General features: G+C 37.8%; 2 protein-coding genes across 4 annotated transcripts in view; one reads left to right on the top strand and one right to left on the bottom strand.

The window, feature by feature from the left end:
* Positions 1-236: 236 nt before the first annotated feature.
* Positions 237-7,490, top strand: MRPS18C (mitochondrial ribosomal protein S18C). 3 transcript variants are annotated; one of them, XM_008568795.1, is made up of 6 exons: positions 237-469; positions 1,117-1,172; positions 1,868-1,951; positions 4,022-4,081; positions 4,164-4,274; positions 7,406-7,490. In XM_008568795.1, the coding sequence occupies exons 1-6, from the start codon at positions 370-372 to the stop codon at positions 7,409-7,411; spliced, it is 417 nt and encodes a 138-aa protein (XP_008567017.1). In that variant the 5' UTR covers positions 237-369; the 3' UTR covers positions 7,412-7,490. The 3 variants fall into 3 exon arrangements, with proteins under 3 accessions (XP_008567017.1, XP_008567016.1, XP_008567015.1); XM_008568794.1 differs by lacking the exon at positions 7,406-7,490 and adding an exon at positions 3,418-3,475 and having other exon boundaries at positions 4,164-4,278; XM_008568793.1 differs by lacking the exon at positions 7,406-7,490 and having other exon boundaries at positions 4,164-4,565.
* FAM175A (family with sequence similarity 175, member A) overlaps positions 7,048-21,233 on the bottom strand; it is an 18,878-nt gene continuing 4,692 nt past the window's right edge. The window contains exons 3-9 of the mRNA XM_008568796.1: positions 19,937-19,973; positions 14,896-14,962; positions 12,671-12,864; positions 11,836-11,955; positions 10,551-10,635; positions 8,083-8,197; positions 7,048-7,701 (exon numbers count right to left, since the gene is read on the bottom strand). Of these exons, the coding sequence (XP_008567018.1) occupies positions 7,268-7,701; positions 8,083-8,197; positions 10,551-10,635; positions 11,836-11,955; positions 12,671-12,864; positions 14,896-14,962; positions 19,937-19,973 (1,052 nt within the window). The 3' untranslated portion in view covers positions 7,048-7,267. The remainder of the gene's footprint in view (positions 7,702-8,082; positions 8,198-10,550; positions 10,636-11,835; positions 11,956-12,670; positions 12,865-14,895; positions 14,963-19,936; positions 19,974-21,233) is intronic.

Here is a 21,233-nt window from a genome sequence, read left to right as displayed (position 1 = left end):
CCAAGTAGAAGAGAGAGTGGAAGGCAGGGCGGAAGTAACAACAGGGCGAACCTGCGTTCACATCTCCAACCACCTTCGCAAAGACCCCTAATTAATTCTAACGGCTCTCCGACCGGAAGTAAGAGCACAAACGTAGGTACCCGCCTTCTCCTCAGCCAGTCATAAGTATCCTGTGACTTGTGGCGCGGTGAGGACGAGAATGGAAAGATGCTGCGCAGGCGCATTGGAAACCCCACCTACACTTCAGCGTGTTACCGCGTTCGCCCACGGAACTTTTGACTGGCGTGCTCTGGCCCATAGAGGAAAACTCCGGAAGGGACCTGTCGGGACGATTTGGAAAGAGGAAAGGAAGAGTATGAATGAGGAACCATGGCAGCTATGGTTGCTGTTTGCGCTGGTCTAGGGAGGAAAAAATTGACAAACTCGGTAGCGACTGCTGTCTGCCTCAAGGATCCCGGGAGTCACGCGGGTAAAGTCTCCATATACTACGCTCCGCGGTAGCATTGCAGCCATCGCCTTAGCCCTAGTGGTCAGTGGAGTCGTCACTGTTAGGGAAACGACGCTGGTTTCTCCAAGAGGGGTGGAACTCTAATGACCCATGAGTAGTTCTAGTATTTTTGAGCTGAAAGGGACGTCAGGTGTCGTCCAGTCCACTCTTTTTAAATTTTTAAACATACGAAGGAAGTGTGGAGTGATTCTTAAAAAGAGAGCTACTTGCCTGAGATCTCCTGATAAACTTGTGAGATAGGGACATTTCCACAGTCAGCAGCAAATTACAGATGTCTAAGGCCTCAGATCACAGCGACATAAGCCTTCAAACCTATAATTTCTGCAATCTTATCTTCTCTGTGCTCTCTGGAGAGGTTCTGTTACTCATTTTCCTTTTGATATGACAATGCCTTTCTGTTGTCTCTTCTGTGAGTATTTGCATTAAAATCTGCCCTGAACCATGGAGTGAAGCAAAAATGTCAGGAAGAGAGCAAATCTAAATTAAAGTTTTATAACCAGTCATTTTGAGTACAATGAATATAAAAACTTTTATATTGTGTCCCTTGATTCATCTTGCCTCCATAAAAATAAAAATCTTACTTTTATTGCTATTCTGTTTAATCGCAGTGCTGTGGAGAAGAGGTTGTTCACAATATAAACAGATAACCAGCAATGAGGACCTGGTAAGAATCTTTTTTTTTTTTTTTCTTTTCCTATTACTAAGGGATTTGTAAATATGATCAGAGTCCTATATTTTAGCTATTTGAATAGTTTAGTTGTAGGACAAACAAATTAAACTCATTACTCTGAGTTTAAAAATAACTCAGTGATTATAGTCACTTAAGTTGAGTTCTGAATTAAGAGAATTCCTAGATTCCTAGGAAGCATGGCTTCTGTAATACCATATTTTTCTTCCTCATTCTTAAATTATTGGATATTTGATTTGGGAATTTAAAAAATAGTTTTGGCACATGGAATATTTCTTGATAATGGGACAAAGAGATTGTACAAAGCTTAGCTATAGATTTGCCCTCTTCCCAATTTTGAGTTCACATTTTTCCTATCTTTGTCTTATTCATCGCTTCTGGGGGGACTGCCTTAATAAATAAGGGGCAAAGCATTTGAGCTGAGAGTCACTTTCTTATCAGACTTCAATTTTTTTTCTCCCCAAACCCTTTTATTCTACAGAATTGTACTTTGAATCCTCCGTGAGTTAACTTCTTCTTAGCCAAACTGAAACAAAATTGCTCGTACATAATATGTACACACTAAAAAAGATACAGCTAATCCTTTGGATGGATTTGAAGGTAGTAAATTTAAGATTTAATTTTTTAAATTCAGAATTAACACATATCAGACTTTTCTGTCTTTATCCTAGCCCGTTCCAATGGAAAATCCTTATAAGGAGCCTCTCAAGAAATGTGTCTTGTGTGGAAAACGTGTAGATTATAAGAACGTGCAGGTGAGATCTGATTTCACTTCACTATGATTCTTGATTTTAGGATTTTGCTCCTTTGTTAGTTCTGCTTCAATGAGAATCAAATCAGTTTTGTAGCAGGCTTTGTATAGAGGCAGCTGTTTTAGCAACTTCATAATTTCAAATCTGGTTATAATTCTATGTATGAGGTATCTCTGCTTTATTCAAATAAGAGCCTCTTGGCTCCCTCATTTACTATTATTTCAGCTCAGTGTTTCTCTTTTTTCCTCTGCTCCAAATGTCTTAACAGTTGCTCACTATGGCAGTGATTCTTAGCTGTAGGGGGAAGAGGGGAGCGTACTTCGGGAAAAGCTCCTCTGGTGAAGTTGATCTCTGTACCTCACCACCCATGTTATTGCTTCAAATATTATTTTATCTCTTGTCTACCTCTCAGCAAATAAGTGGCAAATTTGAGAGGTGGGGAGTGAATGGTATATACTGACAATAGTGTAAGGTGATAACTACCTTTGAGGGGGAAAAAAACCAGGAAATTATAAAAACACAACATAGTATGAAAATTGTGCAAAGTATCAAAAACAGTGCCTGGCACCTAGAATGTGCTAAAGAAGTATTTAAAGTAATAAAACATAAATTATAACAAATGGCCAATATATCTGTACCTTTTGAAGACCTTAATATAGTCTGACAGTTTATCTTCATGATTATGTAATAGCTTATCATGTTAGATGAAATATTTTAGAATTTGTTATAAGCAGCAATATTTTAGAAAGATATCTGTGGGAAAGTCAAGTAAACAACTTTAGCACTGAAAGAATATGCTAATTAATCTGTTATTTAGGTGTATATACTATAGATGCTCCTTGACTTAAGATGGGGTTAGGTTCTGATAAATCCATTTTAAGTAGAAAATGTCATGTCAAAATTGCATTTAGTGCTGGCAACACAGCCAGACAGTGTTTAACTTACAAGGGTTTGACTTATAATTTTTCAGCCTCATAATGGTGTGAAAATGATAAGCATTCAGTAGAAACTGAAACCTCTTCAAAAGTCCTTGACTTACAGTGGGGTTACGGGGTTACGTCTTGATAGACCCATTGTAAAGCCAAAAAAATCATAACTCGGAGACTCTCTGCATGGACTTTTTGACACACTGGACAGGAGATGTTTACGTTAGTTATTTAAAAGGGTGACTTAGGCTGGCTGATTAGCTCACTTGGTAAGAGTGTGATACTAATAATACCAAGGACTAGGGTTCAATCCCTGTACCAACCAGCTGCCAAAAAAAAAAAAAAAAGGATGACTTGCTAATAGGATGAGCTAAATAATTTTTTTCTTATATTTTAAAGAAATTTATCTGAAATTTACTAATCTATACATAACTTGAAGGTCATGTGTAAAGCATGATTGTTTTTTGAAATTTACATATGCAGGGTTGAATAACAAATGTATTAATATAAATTTTTTTCCCTTCAAATAAAACTCAAAAACAGCTTTTGTCCCAGTTTATTTCTCCATTTACTGGATGCATTTATGGAAGGCACCTAACAGGTATTTTGTTTTTTACTTAAACAATTGAAATGTAGATAAGAATAATATCCATCTACTTGTCATTTAAGGAAACTGGCAAATTTCCACATGTGCTATAAATCACTATTAGACCAGATACCACAGGGACTGGATTTAGGTACTTTGAGAATGCCTCTTCTTTGGCCAAAATGCTTATTATTTTGCATATCTTCTTATGCTCAGAGTTACTACAGGCTGATGACATATAGAAAACTTGGGCTTAAAAAATTTGTGGTCTAGATGTTTTGGAGTATACTATGATCATTCCTGCACTGACACTTAAACTGGGTGTTGGTAAACTATGGCCCATAGGCCAAATCCAGCCTGTCTCATTTTTGTAGTTTTGTTTACATAGTGCATATGGTTACTTAGTTTAGTTGTGACACAGACCCTAGGGCCCACAAAGCCTAAAATATTTACTATTCTGGCCCTTAAAGAAATAATTTACTGAGCCTTGACTTGGGAAATTGTTGTATATTTTGAATATTTGCATGTTTATTAATAGGAAAGCACTTTTTTACTTTATAGGTCTTTGTGGGAAGAAACAGAAAGAAATCACAAAAGCGATTAAGAGAGCTCAAAAACTTGGTAAGACCACCTGAACAACTGAATTGGGTTAGTCAAGTTTGCTCATTATCTTTTGTGAAGAACTTTAATTATGTCTTTACAGGGTTTATGGCAGTTACATACAAGGATCCTGCATATCTCAACGACCCTAAAATTTGTAACGTCAAATATCGGGAATAAATTATGTGAGGCTACCACCAATAAATATTTTACAGTAAGTGGTTGTATTTTGCCAATATTGACTCAAACTAATCTTTGGGTAGAATAGTGTTTCAGGAGTGAGATCAGGAGTGAAGCTTTCCCTCCATACCAGTGAATGTTCATTAAACACACTGTTTATTTAAAATGTTAGTGCTTTTTAAAAATGTTAATACTCATTACATTTTGCACACCTTGAGTAAAAGTGGTACTGTATGATTGTTACTTATATGTGGTCCCCAAATAGCTCATATAGTAATGTACGACTGATATTGGTTGGGACAGTAAATATGGAAAGGATACCTTGTATTGGAATTCTGCTTTAGGCCTGGATTCTGTCTTACAGATGGGATGATTTTAGGGAAATGGGTATAGGATAATGGAATGCTTATATGATGTTCAAATCCCATGTGACTGGCTGTGGAGTTGAAATGTAAGTATGCCCAGTTGAGTGCATCTTCTCTTTGTAAAGATGTTACATTGGGATGGATAGTGGTGCTGTCACAGGACGACAAAACATTTATTCCTGGATTAGTATATCCTCAAACCTATAGCATCCTTTACAAAAAGGAATGATTCATAGATAATCTATTATTGGTCATCTTCTCTCATTCCAGAGATACAAGGAGTAGGGCTCAAACTGACAACCGTGATCCTTCTCTTTTTGCTCTGTGCAGTACCATAATTATGTTACCAGTAAGACAACCCCAGCAGAAGCTCATGATTTGCACAGACTGGTAGTATGTGGGTTCATAAACATCCCATAATTAGGTGCATGTTAACACACATGTAGAAGACAAAATTTTTTGTCACGAGATATGATTTTCTCTACCAAATAATTTCTCTTGGAAGTAACAGATGGGAGAACAAAGGTCAGTCTGTGTTTAGCGTTTCATCCAGTGAATGAAAGATGAAACATGGTAAAGGATTCATGTGATGTATACATTTCCTGGAAAAGTGTATGGGAAAGACTTATAAATACATCTACTCATACAATAAACACTCTTTTAACTAACTCCACTTCACCGACTCTCTGGATTAAGCTGGAACTTCATGTCCTCCCTAAAAATCATATGGGAAAGACTTATAAATACATCTACTCATACAATAAACACTCTTTTAGCTAACTCCACTTCACCGACTCTCTGGATTAAGCTGGAACTTCATGTCCTCCCTAAAAATCATACTGAAAGGCATGATCTCTCCTACCTTCTGAATTCTGCACTGCCAAGAGTCAGCTGTTTTGTTCCCAGACCTGTCAGTTTTATTATTGTACAGATCAAATATGAACATTAGGAAAGTTATTGTTATGAAAACTAAGTAAAGCTTTGGAAAGACTTGGTACAGATAGTTTAATATTTAATAAATACAGTTTTTACCTTTAAAAATAGTTGTCAAATTACGTGTGGTAAGGACAAAGGGGTGGCAGGGTGCTGGGAATGGAAAAACCTGGTTGCATTTTGTACTTTCTTTGTTGCTTTGTAAGTTTATATAAATTCATCACTTTAAAGAAACCAAAACTGGGAAATGTAAAGGTTAAGTAATGAGACTATTTACACAGGAACTCTCCTCACTGGACTTAATGCAGAAAAGTTCCTGATCCTACACCAAATGGTTGGCACATTAACATACACTTTTGCTTTCTTTTAAAATAAAAACTTTTTGATAGACATTCCTATGTATGTGTACATGTTTATATTATTTCTGACTGCCACTTTAACTGGCCTTTTCAGTTACTTGACCAGCTGCTGATCCTAACCACACTGGATTATCAGGCTTGTACTGTACTCAAAACTTTGGGTTCACTCACTTTTGTGCACAGGACTCTAGAGAGAGATAGATTACTGTTTGTGCTGCATTATAGTTGTGTCATAATTAGGGCTGCGTGGCCGGCCCGGTGGCGCACTGCTATAGTGCGCCGCTTGAGAAGTGCGGTGGCGCTCCCGCCGAGGGTTCGGATCCCACATACGGGCCGGCCGCTCACTGGCTGAGCGAGGGGCGGGAGCAACGCCGAGGGTTGCGATCCCGTGGCCGGTCCCGGTCCGGTCCGGGCGCAACACTGAGGGTTGCGATCCGTTGCCGGTCACAAAAAAAGACAAAAAGGAAAAAAATAATAATAATAATAATTAGGGCTGCGAGATTTAGCAAATAAAAACAGGACACCCAGTTAAATTTGAATTTCAGGTAATAATTTTTTATACTGTAAGTTTGTCCCAAATCTTGCATGGCATCCAGCATTTTATCTGGCAGCCCTAACCATAATGTACTTTTTTTATCACTTAAGGAGTGAGAATTTTAATGACCTAGATAAAAAATAAATTTTCATATAAACTTTTTTTTTTTTAATTTATTTTTTATTTTTTTAAAAGATGACCGGTAAGGGGATCTTAACCCTTGGCTTGGTGTTGTCAGCACCACGCTCAGCCAGTGAGCGAACCGGCCATCCCTATGTGGGATCCGAACCCGGGGCCTTGGTGTTATCAGCACCGCACTCTCCCGAGTGAGCCACGGGCCGGCCCCATATAAACTTTAGACTTCTTTCCACTTTGTGAAAATAAGGCTAGTATCTCTTCCAGTTCTAAAGAATGCTGCACAAGTTTAAAATAATGCATCACTCAACAATTCAGTAAAAAGCAAAAAAATGGTTTTGATTTTAAAATAATAGCACCTGATTTTTTTTGGGGGGGGGGGGGGTGGCTGGCCAGTATGGGAATCTGAACCCAGGACCTTGGTGTTATAAGGCTGTGCTCTAAGCAACTGACCAAACTGACCAGACCCATAAGCACCTGATATCTTAAAAGTACTTTATAAAATAAATGCATTAGAACTTGCAAACAGGTGAACAGTGGAAACAAATAATCTTATGTACGTATCACTACGAATAGCTGAATATAGTAAAAACAAATGAACTTTTCTATGTATTACTTCAAGTAGCTGAACACAGTAAAAATAGAAATATTTAGTTTTATCCTTCAGCCAAATAAAAAATGTCTTTTTTGGTTAAAAGGATCAAAATGTGGGAGACTGTGGATATTCACCAGAACCCTTCATTTTCTCAATCTCTTCATCTGTTTCTGGGCTGCTTGCTGTGGATGCTTTGTCCTGGTTACAACAACCACTACCTATTTTAGATGGTTTGTTTTGTAGGTCTAGCAGCCGTGATTTCTTGCATTGCCATTCATCATCTGCATCTAAAGCTTTACGCTTCATCATCTGTAGTGTACTAGATGGACTCACTTCGGGAACATCTGTGTATTCAACCATTAAGGTCAGGTTGTCTACCCCATCAAGATGGTGGTTGGTGTTACAGCTACTTTTAGAAATATGCCTATTTTTCAAAGAGATAACACACGAATGAAGAAATTCACAGTCCGGAAAAAAAGTCCGTAATGCTTGACAAAGAAAAATGTTCTCCTGAGGGTCTTTTTGGACATTCTTCTCTCCTAAACAAAACAAAGTAACAGTTCAACAGGTAATATTTGTTCTACAAAGCTTTTATAATTAGGTATTAACAAAGTCAAGAAGATTCTAACAACTATGTCAGATTATCTATAGTAAGAACAGAATAAAGACATGCACAATGCAATTCTAGTTTATACGCCATGATACTCTAAGAGAAAAGTTATGTTCTTCAATATCAACAGTATAGCATAGATACTGTAGTATCATGTTCTTTGTTCAATGGAATTTAAGAGTATTAACAAAATGACTATTAATCCTAAGACAGACAAATTTACCATAGCACAGTTGGCTCATCCATAATTCAAATCATGAGAATTTTTTTTAAAGCACAGAAAGTAGTGATGTATTAACATTTTACTTACGTTCTGCTTGGATCTGTGCTCCTTTCCTTTTTTTAATTTCTTGTTTTAATCTCTTTACATCTGTTAGTAGTTTCTCTACTGCTCGCTCACTCTGTTCCACTTTTTTGCATACACTCTGCAAAATAAAATAATTTAAGGGCATAGATAAAATTCCAAGTTTTATATTAAAAGTCTAGATTCACAATAACATAAAGTCCTTGATGGTATATAATATCAAATGCTATTTGCCTTTTATATATGTTTATTTTGTTATTTTCTGGAGGACCTCTATGCAAGCACTTGCATGCTGCTTTGTAGGTTATATCATGCTTTTCAGATATTTTAACTTCTCATTTATACACAGTTTTATCATACCAGTTATTTCTTTGATAATACGCAGGAATAAACTGAAATATTTAACTTGCTTTGAAACAAAAAATACTGAGATGCATAGTTACTGCAACTATTTAACATTAAGAAACTTACAATAAATGAAAACAAAAACAAGTGACTATATTTTACTGTTAATGAAACTACTTAAGATTTTAATTCTATAAGAGACACTACTTTTGAAAAGCAAATTGGCCCTATGTGTCATCAGTTTTAAAAATATGAATGCTAACAACCTTTGATCCAGTAATTCCATTTTGGGACTATAACTTAAGTAAATAACAAAATTTTACATAAGATGTTCCTTAGTAAAATATCAAATCAAACATAACTAATGTAGCCAGTTTTAGTGGATACTTTTTAGGATGTCTGCTCAGTTTATTCTTCACAAATTTGTTTTACCCTGACATACGAATTTGCCAGTAACCTCTATACCCACTTTCACCCTAGCTAACCCAGGTAAAACCAGTTAGATCCTCTCCAGGGAATTTGGAAATATTACCTAGCCAACTGGCAAGTCCTAATCTCTTAAAGAGATGAGATCTAAATGCAGGAGCTGTGGGCTGGTCATTCTCTTGTCTGCCAGTAGATGAAGAAATGGAAAGATTTGTAACATGCAGAGAAAAGCAATGTGCAGACGGGGAGACAAAGTTCTAGCAGCATTCCAATTCCTGGTTCCAATTCCATCCTGAAGCTCAGCTGCTTTCTGCCTACAGTTCCTGTGACATATATCTACATTCCCTACTTTAGCCTGAGTTAGTATTTTTAACATAAAGGTTCTAATATACTATACTATGAAATATACTGCCATTAAAAATAAGAACATGAATCGACATGAAAAATGTTTAATGATATGTCGAAATTTAAAAAATCAGGCCGGCTGGTTAGCTCAGTCAAGAGAGCACAGCCTTGTAACACCAAGGTCACAGGTTCAGATCCACATACCGGCCAGCTGCCCAAAGGAAAAAAAAAATTATAAAAACCATGACACAAATTTATATGTTGCCATGACTGTTAACTATTTTTAAGTATGTATACATTGGGAGAAACTGGAGAATATGGCAAAGTAAAAATAATTATTAAAATGGTAAGACTGGATGTTTCTATTTTCTAAAATTGCTATATTATCATTCATATTAAAAAGTAGTGTGTAAGATGTTTTAACCCTTTTTCTCTTAGTGTGCTCTATTGATGAATATGGTAGCCATGTACACCTCAAATCTCTAACTTGGGGAAGCATAGTTGACTAACAGCCCCACTTTTGGATCCACCACTGTTTGCTCTTAAGCCATACCTCCTCTGGGTTGTTCCTAGGCAGTGACGGAGTACAGTGAGGGTGTTACTGTAAAGTCCATGCCTGCAGAACAACTTTGGGGCACTTTGCTCAAGGACTCCCCATCTGCCTAGCTGAACTTTCTTAGAATGGCACCGCAGTCTGAGACTCTTCCTAACCAATCATCCTCCTATCCCCCTCCTCTCTCAGGGTCAGACTTGCACTGTGGTCTAAAGGCTCTTCCTGCCTGTTCTTGCTTACTCTCTTTTATCCTTCTCAGCCCCAATAAATCTTTTGTAGTTCTAATCCCATCCTGATGTCTACTTCTCAAAGGACCTGAACTGACACAATGAGATAGAACTTAATACTGTGGTAGGTGTATTGTTCCCAAATATTTGCTTCACTCTTTATCCTGTAAAAAGATTATACATCCCTGCTTATTGCATATGATGTGCTCTGGCAAAAGAAATGTGAGTGGAAGTGACATTGCAGTTTTGAGCAAAGTTTTAAGAGCTGTTGTGAATTTTCACCAGCTTTTTTGCTCTTTTCCTTTTGCCATGAGAATATGTCTCAAATAAGGGCTGCTTTTTCTGCCTGGATCCTGGAATTAAGGTGACATTTGGAACAAGGGTAGAGCTACAACCAAGATACAATGGAAGTGAGACTAAACCTTTGTTGTGAGCCTCAGATTTTGGTCTTTGTTACTGCAGCAAAAGGAATGCAATATAAACCTAATCAAAATGTCAGGTTATCCCTAGAAAATTTCAGTGATCAGTTTGGTATGAATTCCAGAAGTGTTCTTTAAGCATTTGATATGTTGACTTACCTTTAATTCCTCTTGTAATGAAGCATACATTTCATTTACCTTATGTACCTCCTTTAAAGATCCATCTTCTTTAAAAAATTCAGAGCTGTAAAAAATTACCATTTCCTCAGGCAAATGTACAGAACTTATTTTAATGACAAGGTGAAAAACAAGGAGCAATGGAAGATTCTTTTTACTGGCTTTGTAGGGTCCATAATTTTGTCAACCTACTAGTATACGGCAAAACCAACCAGAAAACCTAACTTTATCTATCTTCACATTAGCAAACTTTTTAGCCTCGTAAGTACTATCGCAAAGTCTCCCAAAAAGGGGGGGGGGGGTGTTAGGTATAAATACATAAAATTTGAAGGGGGGGGGGGAAAAAGTTCTTTTTTTTTGGGGGTGTTAGGTATAAAACAAAAAAATTTGAAGGGGGGGGGGGAAAAAGTTCTTTTTTTTTGGGGGTGTTAGGTATAAAACAAAAAAATTTGAAGGGGGGGGGGGAAAAAGTTCTTTTTTTTTGGGGGTGTTAGGTATAAATACATAAAATTTGAAGGAGGGAGGGGAAAAAGTTCTTTTTTTTTTTTTTGGCAATGGGGACAGGAGTCAACTTTAAAATTATTTTACTGAATTTAAGTCACCATTAAATGAAAGAGGCACCATTATTTTATGATCCATAAAGAAAAAAAGCAATGTGAAGAAGGGGTGGTTTTATAAAACATCCCAATTTCAGAGAGAAATTAAAAAATGTACATCTTAGAATCAATGAAATATGGTATTCTGTTTCTACACTGCTAAGCAGTGTATTTTATAAGGACACACAAATAAATAAAATCCAATCTCTTATCAAGTTTACACTCTGGTAGGTATCCTATAGTACCAGTGTTGCTATTTTTAACATTATTCCCTTAATGATCACAAAAAAAGTTAAGCAGCCTATAATATGAGTGAGTCTTGGCTAAAGTCTGATTTTTGTCCAATACCCAGTCTAATTTCATGCCTTTAATCTGAACTGCTGCCTTAGAAAATTATAATTTTGAGGCTAGCTACTTATTCTAACCTAGAATAAATATGCTAAAATTTGCAGGACATGCAACAATCCCCCTCTCCCATCTTTTTTGTATCTTACAAGTAGACAAGTGTTAGAAGTAGAAGTATGGAGAAAGTAAAAAGTCTAGTTTATTTGAGTAATGTATTCATTAGTCAATTTTCCTTTTATTTGTATTCTATTGTTGTTTGTATAATAAGAAAATTTCAAAAAATGAACAGGAGTAAATTTAGTGGGAAAGCAATTGAGGAATCTTACCTGTGTTTTTTTACTGCTCGTCTAAAACCAGTGGATGTACAGGAACCTGATACAGTTTTATAACCCAGTTGTTCAGACATGCCCAGGTTGGCAACCACTAAAGGTATCCTATGAAAAAGTCTGATGAAATAAAACTTTAGATTAGTCTACCTTTCCCCTACAAGATTAGAAAACAAACAGCCCCATTCATTACTGCTTACCTAAGATAGAATTTACTGACTTGAGACAACTGGCTTTTAAAAATTGTGAAGTGTGCATGGTATAAAATAATTGTGTAAAAAAAAATTTAATGACTATTTTAACTGATTAGTACATGTACAAAAAAGGCAGTATTAATGTTGAGATATAAATCTTCCATGAATGACAAAATTAATCTTAGTTGGTACTCTTTCAACTAATTCTTATATTCTATGAAAATGTAGCTTATATAACCTGTGGGGAGTCCTTGTTAAATTCACTTTGGTGGGCCATCAGGAACTACTTTGCTTCTTTGCATAAGTTATAGAAAAGCTATTTAAGTACCCAGGCTTATGTTCTACATTATATACCTTATCAGTCAGTATCTAAAACAAATATTTTTTTCCTCTTTAAATTGTAAATAACAGCAAATCTTCAGTGCCAGAATACAAGTAATCAATTCACATGGGCCTTCTGATTTTATCTGACCTTCAATCTCCCATCTATAATTAAGAGATGGTAAGAGCTACTTCAGAGGGTTAATGTGACAATATAATGCAATAATATATTAAAATATTTGATAAGCTACAAAAATACTATAAAAATATTAAGCATATTTTTTTATTAGCTTAATAGCCAGTCACTGACCAACATTTACCCTTTTTGAGGTTTATATAAGGCATGTTCCAGCCGATGAGTAGAGCAGATTTCTGTTATTATACTTGGTGTTAATAGCAGAAAAACAAGTTCTTGGTTTGAAAGATGCTCCTGTAAGTTTTTGTGAAGCAGTCTCTCTCGAAACGTCATGATCTGATCTGAATGACGACGGAATTTATACCAACCTACTACACTCTGAAAAATACAGAAAAAAATCAGATATAACCTCAATGGTAACTGATTATTATATGTCTTACTATTATAATTAAACAATAAAACCAACAATATTAAAAATGGATTTCTTAGTACTTAGAAAGATTTTGGGCACATATAAACAAAAAATACACTTAGTTATATGCTTTACTTTTGTATAGTATGCAAGCTGACTTACAGTTAAATTACTTTCCTTTTGGTTAAAAGGCCAAACTTTTGACTAATACAGATTAAAGGAAGAAAAAATTCTTAACTTCTTCCAGTTTCTTTTATGGCATTTACTATCATACAATCTTAATCTTTAGTCAAATTTAGATGAAAAAACTATCAATGCCACTGATTCACTTAATAGGCAATCACTTCCTGAAAACAAGTTAATTTCATATATTGATACTTGGTTTGTTAAAAAAGTTAAGCTAAACCCTATAGCTTTTACCTGAAATTTAAATAGGAGTGATATCACCTACTCCACAAAGTTGGCTTCAAGATTGAATAAGATCATGTGAAAGATTTTTTTTTGTAAACTGTAACAAGCTAAACAAATGTGGTGTCATTATTATTAAACCTTTTTTTTAATTGGAAAAATAATTTTCCTTTACTGAAAACTTAATTGTAACAAAGAGAAAAACAACCACTTTGATTGCTTAGAGATCTGTGGCACTTTCAGCAACTAAATTTTATATTTGCACATTTAAATTGAGGAAATTAAAATTACTTCTGTTCTTTTTAAAACAAATACTTTTTTGGGCCGAGCCCGTGGTGCACTCGAGAGAGTGCGGCGCTGGAAGGGTTCGGGTCCTATATAGGGATGACCGGTGCGCTCACAGCGCTCACTGGCTGAGCGCGGTACAGCCGGTCTCAAAAAAGGACAAAATAAATAAATAAAACAAAAACTTTTACAGGTACATTTTTTTTTTTTTGTCTTTTGTCTTTTTTCCGTGTCCGGCAACGGATCGCAACCCTCAGTGTTGCCCCCGTACCGGACCGGGGACCGGCAACGGGATTGCAAACCTCGGCGTTGCTCCCGCGCCTCGCTCAGCCAGTGAGCGGGAACCGGTCTGTACGTGGGATCCGAACCCTCGGGCGGGAGCGCCGCCGCGCTTCCCAAGCGGCGCACTATCCAGTGCGCCACCGGGCCGGCCCCTACAGGTACATTTTTAAATACCTATATATCACTGGAAAAAAAGCTCAAGCATTTTCAACAAAGGATGTTTTTTGACAGAAACTTCTTTTACTGAATCTACTTTTATTCTCAAATCAGGGATAAAAAATTTTAAGAGGAAAAAAATTGTGCCTTGGAAAAATTTTGTATTTGGGGAAAAAAATCCATTTTGATCATTCAGCAACTTTTAACTGAACACCAAGTATGCCATGGACAATTCAATTAAGTGCTGTATAGAAAATCATCCCTGCAGTATAAAAAAATAGTAACTGCAGCTAAGACAAATAACAGGAATGGATTAAGTCTTATAATAAATGGTACTAGGAAGGGGTGTGGTGGAACTATAGAAGAGAAAGAGATCAGTGTTAATTAGAGTAGTCAAGGAAGCATGATAACAAGATTAATTAATACTTTTAATGACTGATTATGTTTTCAGAGCACCCCTTTTGAATTTCTGGGAAGAACAAGCCTTTTCTTACCTGCTTTATGGGATACTATGAAGACTAATAACTGCTTAAAAGGTCTGTTTAAGGGCCGGCCCGGTGGCGCACTGCTACAGTGCGCCACTTGGGAGCGCGGTGGCACTCCCGCCGAGGGTTCAGATCCCACATACAGACCGGTTCCCGCTCACTGGCTGAGCGAGGTGTGGGAGCAACACCGAGGGTTGCGATCCCGTTGCCGGGCCCGGTCCGGTACGGGTGCGACACTGAGGGTTGCGATCCGTTGCCGGACACGAAAAAAAAAGACAAAAAGGAAAAAAAAAAAAAAGGTCTGTTTAAGTACTACACATTTTTAGGAGTTGAAAATAATGCATACAATACCAAAAAAACAAAAGGTCAATCAGGGAGTACCTTTTTGACACTTGATAATATTTTCTTCAGTGCTTGTTCATTCACTTCACCTGAAGAATTATAAAAGCTGTAAAAGCCAAAATTAAAAGATATTTCAAATAAGCTAAAAATATGAAAAATTTTATTAGCATTTCTAATTTTAGTTATTGCTAACTCAAACTACCCAACCAAAATCCACACACTTGCTTGCCTGACAAACTCCTAAAATAAATAGTAGAGAAAGTTCTCAAATTAACAGACTTAAAGTGGTAGAAACATGAAGTCCATAAGCAATGAAAAGGAAAGGTAAACTTGGGCATCACTTTTTTTTTTTTTTAACCTAAAACAAAACAGTAAACTATCCATTAAATACAGGTATTAGAAAGTAAGTTCATATAGCCAGTTCACAATTCATTCATAGTTTATTTACTAAAATTTTTTAGAATATTGATACACACAAAAGAGTGCATAATATGAACAAATGAAGCACAATAACAAAAGGACAATTTATTCACTGCTACTTCCAAAAGCTACGTGTCTTGGGAGGTAGTAGGATTTTTTGGTGGGGAGAGGTATAGGTTTTGGTTTAGTTTGGTCTTTGTTCTGTAGCTGGAATGTCCAAGATGTAAGAAGAATCAGAGATAATTCTAAAACACTCTGAAGGGTTTACTTCCAGCTTTCTTGCTCTTAAAATAAAAGACTGCAAATATTTCCTTCCTTCCTAGCAATTCACTGTGATCAATAATACTCTTTTCTATGACAGGGAAATGTTAAGCAAAACCTGCTACAAATAATATTCATTATAATAGGCTATTACTGATAATTTGAAAGTATATACTGGAAAAAATTAGTTATATAAAACTGAGAAAATATACCCAAATAGGCAATATATATATTTTTAAGTTACAAGGACTTCATTAAAAATTTTCCATTAATGGATCCAATCAAGATGATGGAATAGATGGTCTGCAGCATCACTCTCTCCCACAAATCAACCAAATTTACAACTATAAAAATGTAAAATCAGCCAAGCTGTGGCAGCTAGAGCTCAGGGGAAGAGAAGGAGAGACCTACGGAGTTCATGAAGGTGGGAAAAACCATGACAAGAGAAAGAAAAGGCTGCTCTGAGCATTTCGGGCTGCGGCTGCTTTAAGGCTCGAGCTGATGAGTGCATGGAGCAGGAGCCGGCAGAAGCCACAGCTGTGCCCTTCAGATGGAGTTAGTAGGGGGCAGCAAGAGAGAAGAGGGCCTTGGTGGCCCCCAGGACAGCAAGACCGCTAACAGGGTTCCCGTGGACCCACGCAGGAGTGAGGAGCCAGAACAACTGAAAAAAGGGAGCCACTCAGAGGCTGGTGAGTCATCACAAGGGACCAGCACAAAGCCCATCCCATGGGAAGTGTTTGCAGCACGGGTGGTGGGGGAGACGTGCCCACCAGGTGAACACTGGGACACAGCAAGGACAGCTGATCTGCCCCCCAATCAGCACAGGACCACTCAGAAGAGACTGGTCAGGAATGCAGAATTGCATGGGGTGTAGTTTGAAAAAACTCAGGCCCAGATCACAGATTCTACAGAACACAGATCCTCTGGGTCTCTGGAGAGCCGGAAGTACCTATAAGGTCAACCATTAAACCCTGACCTGCATAAAAAGCCTTCCCTAGGGAAACAGCAGCAAAGTAGCAATGTAAACAACCACACAGCTCAAGTACTGGTTCCCACAGGAAGTTCCTCCCGTGTTAAAAGCAAAGGACAAAAAATTAGTTCCGGCCCAGGCACACCACCAGCCTGGGAACTGAAGGCTTGAATCTGCAGACCGGACCCCAATCCCACTTCCAGGCAAACTGCACCAGTGCCTCGGGGCCAGCCTGGGGACCTGAAACATGGAGAAGGGGACTGGACCCCCCCCCCCTCCCACAACCAGGCACACCACACCAGCACGTTGGGGCCTGCCCAGGGACCCGAGGCAAGGAGAAGGGGATCAAACACACCCCACAACCAGGCATACCGCCAGTGCCAAGGAGCATGCCAAAAACAGCACCTCTACGTGGGCGGCCCACCACAGCCATCACAATAATCATGGCTGCTGCAAAAGTGGCTAGACACCACAGCCACCACCCAGACGGTCCGCCAACCACTGGAGTGCATTAACTCAAGAAGAGTCACCAGCAGAGACAAAGAAAAGATGTCTCTTTCCACAAAGCCCATTTCAGAGTGACAGAAGAAGCATCTGCTCTATGATAATATTGGGGGTCCTGATCACATCTCTCAGCATTGGACAGATCATCCAGGCAACAAGTTAACAGAGTAACCATTACTCTTTCAGAAGGAGAGAAGAAATCTAGGGCAATTAGAGGGGGAAGGGGGAGAAGTTGGACAAGGGGCATAAAGAATAATTACGATTTGTAACAATATATATGCTAGTAATATTGATTTAATCAACATATCTCAATGTTCAACCCCCAAAATATGTATAATCAATTTTGATTCAATAAATAAATTTTTTAAAAATTCCATTAAAAAATTTTAATGGGAAAATTGATAGAGTTCCACCTACCAAAGGGAGAATATTAAGCTTATTAAACAGATCCCTCCATTTTCCCTACTTACTTGTAGTTCCAGTATGGAAACTCTAAATACAAGAATTTATTCCTGTATTCCTCTCTAGCATGGTTCACTTCTGACCTTCTCAAACTGGGACATAAAGCAATACACCAGTATGTATAAGAAACCATAGGATAACGGTGTACAGCTTCTATGGAAGCCCTGATTTTATGTGAAGTTTTTGAGAAGACTGGGGGGTGAGGTGGCATTTTCTGTAGGAATAGATATATTGTGCAGCAGAATTTATGTTAAGCTGCATAATTTTTAAAAAATTGACTAAGTTTTATGCTTCAATGGGCTGTTTCCCAGGTACTTCTCCCAGACTTGAGGTAATCAAATTTCAGTGGAAAAGTTTGAGAAGCAATGCAGGGTTGGCAAACTTTCTCTATAAAAGGCCAGATAGTAAGTACTTTAAGCTTTGCCAGCTATATCTGGTCTCCATTACATATTCTTCCTCCTCTTTCATTTTTTTTTTTTTTTTACAACCCTTAAAAAATGCAGTAAATAGTGTTTTATTGAGGGCCATGTGAAAACAGGTTATGGGGATCTATTTTGGAAACCTCTGTATTAGAGATAAAACTGGGTATATTAAAGCCTATCTAGCTCGGACTCCCAGAAGTGTGTATTAGAAGACTGTTTTTAGGGCCGGCCCATGGCTCACTCGGTAGAGTACGGTGCTGATAACCCCAAGGCCACGGGTTCGGATCCTATATAGGGATGGCCGGTTTGCTCACTGGCTGAGCGTGGTGCTGACAACACCAAGCCAAGGGTTGAGATCCCCTTACCGGTCATCTTTTAAAAACATGGCTCACTCGGTAGAGTACGGTGCTGATAACCCCAAGGCCACGGGTTCGGATCCTATATAGGGATGGCCGGTTTGCTCACTGGCTGAGCGTGGTGCTGACAACACCAAGCCAAGGGTTGAGATCCCCTTACCGGTCATCTTTTTTAAAAAAAAAAAAAGAAGAAGACTGTTTTTAACATACATGTTCGCCTATGTTATTTCTAACGGGAGAAACAGCGCAGTATGCTGTTGGAACAGAACTCAAGAAATCCTGATTCTTCTAGTTTTTGGCCCTACCATTAACTACTTCTGTGGCTTTTATTAAATCATGAACTTTTTAGGCCTATTTATTTTGCTGTTAAATAAAAATGAAGTGTGTAGTAACCTTCTGAATGAGTCATTTCAGATGGTTCTCCTTATCCTCCCCCCCACCCCCCACCCCCTAGAATCTTGTAAGAGCTAAAAGGCCCAGGCACAGGTTTCTCATCACTGGATTAGATATTATTTTCAGTTCCAAGACTGTTATGTTGGTCTGATTATTACATAGTTGCCAAAAGATACTGGATCAGTTTTCACTGTCCCTCTTAATCTTTTACTGGTCCTGAGGGTCCCCCAAGGAAGACCTTTTTATGAGTATCCACTAAGAATGCCTCAGTCATTCAACAAATATTTTTGTATGTCCATTGAACATAAGGCAGTATAGGAGCTGTACCTTTTGCTGGCACAATTTAAGACCACACTAAGCCCTTTTTTGTCCTATCCCACAGACCTTTCTCACCTTAACCATATGCTCCACTGTAATTCTTAAACAACCTCAGAGATGTGTACACAGTATGACTGTAAGATAGTACTGCCGATTTTTCTCATGGGATTTATAAGAATCATAAAGCTATGATTTGTATGAATCATAAAGGTATTTCATTAAAACTACACCATGTTATGGTTACATGATTACATGTACTTGCTTTGTGAAAATTCATTTGTGTTCTTTTCTACATGTATGCTATACTTCAGTGAAAAGAAAAAAAAAATACCCAGTGTATTAGAATTAACAGTACTAATACTATCTGTAAGACTAACAGCACAAGCTTTTACCCTAAAAAAGCAATAAGAAACTATTGATAAGGAAAATAACTATAGATAAGGAAAATAACTGGTTAATGGGCAAAAGATAACACTAAAAAATATAAGTGAGGAAAGAGTTGCTAAAATAAACTAGAATAAAAGGGTAGAAAAAAGTGCTGCTATTGATGATGTATGAGAACATGTCACTCCCTGAGTTTGTAATATGCAATGAGGTGAACGAGTACAAGAAGGAAAAGCAAAACTCAAGGTAAACTGGTTCCTGGGAGAGGCAATGAAGACCAGCTAAAGTAAGCAATATAAATATAGAAAAAGAACTATTAGACAGGGTTGACAATGTACAAGTAAAAGTATTTAAAAAACTCTTTCCATTTTATTTAGTATCACCATGTATAACTCATGACTAAGATTTCACTTGGGACTGGCCAGTTACCTCAGTCGCTTAGAGCGCAGCCTTACAAGACCAACTTCATGGGTTTGGATCCCCAAACTGGCCAGCCACCCCACCAAAAAAGCCCCAAAAACATTATTTCACTTGCAGAGAATACTTTTCACATGGATCACTTACTTGCCCCTACTAGTACTACTACTCACCTAAAAAGCTGATAGCATGGAATGTATTTCTGAATGTCTGGAAAAAAATAATTTTTAGTTATTACATTAATTAAGTTAATAATCACCTGAATAACATACAATATTTGAACACTACTTTATGCCAGGAAGCACTTTATCATTGATTCTCATTTAATCTTCACAACAAACCTATGAGATAGATGCTATCATTCTTTTTTTTCCACCCCTTAGCTTCCCTTTTTCCAAACCTACTTTCCCTTTCAAAGGTAATGTTAACAGGCAAAGAGAGATTACATGGCTTGTCCAAACTAGTGATAGGACCAAAATTCAAACCTGGAGCTGAACTTGAACCACAATGCTATAATCGCTCTAAATAATGGTTTAATAACAGCAACACAGAAGATAAGTTCAAAATTACTACATTTTCATTGAGTTCTAAAAAGGTTATGCTCCAAATTTATCCAACTGATAAACGGTTGTTAAAGGGATTATTTTTTATTTTTAAGTAGCTGTTTCATAAAGGATTTGTCAGTGTTAACTACAGACTAAAGAAAACAAACAAGTAAAAAAACCAATGTCTCCTAAGAGGTGAGTTTTATTCTCCTGTCAATAGTAGTATCACAGCTAAATAGGAAAAGTGATTGTTCTCTTTAGACATTTTTCTTCTTGCAAGTGTATCTGTTGCCCAGATAGGAGAAATCCCTGTCTGAAGAAACACTAAATAGAAACAGTCTGTAACTGATAATTGGTAAAACATATTCTGGTGTACAGACCAGGGAAAGTATAAAAGTGATGAATATCTCATTAACTAAAGCAATGTAGTAATTTGTCAGTCTCGGATTTTGTCTGTTAGCCATCTGTGTTAAAAGTACATAATACAGGGCCGGCCCCGTGGCTCACTCGGTAGAGTGCAGTGCTGATAACACCAAGGCCCCGGGTTCGGATCCTATATAGGGATGGCCGGTTTGCTCACTGGCTGAGCGTGGTGCTGACAACACCAGGCCAAGGGTTGAGATCCCCTTACCGGTCATCTTTTTTTTTTTTCCTTTTTGTCTTTTTCCTTGTCCGGCAACGGATCGCAACCCTCAGTGTCGCGCCCGTACCGGACCGGGACCGGCAACGGGATTGCAACCCTCGGTGTTGCTCCCGCGCCTCGCTCAGCCAGTGAGCGGGAACCGGTCTGTATGTGGGATCCGACCCCTCGGCGGGAGCGCCTCCGTGCTTCCCAAGCCGCGCACTACCGCAGTGCGCCACCGGGCCGGCCCACCGGTCATCTTTAAAAAAAAAAAAAAAAAAAAAAAAAAAAAAAAAAAAAAAA

Source organism: Galeopterus variegatus, unplaced genomic scaffold (assembly GCF_000696425.1).
Source record: "Galeopterus variegatus unplaced genomic scaffold, G_variegatus-3.0.2 Scaffold443, whole genome shotgun sequence".
NCBI classification, from domain to species: Eukaryota; Metazoa; Chordata; class Mammalia; order Dermoptera; family Cynocephalidae; genus Galeopterus; species Galeopterus variegatus.
This window is presented reverse-complemented; position numbering and strand designations above follow the sequence as displayed.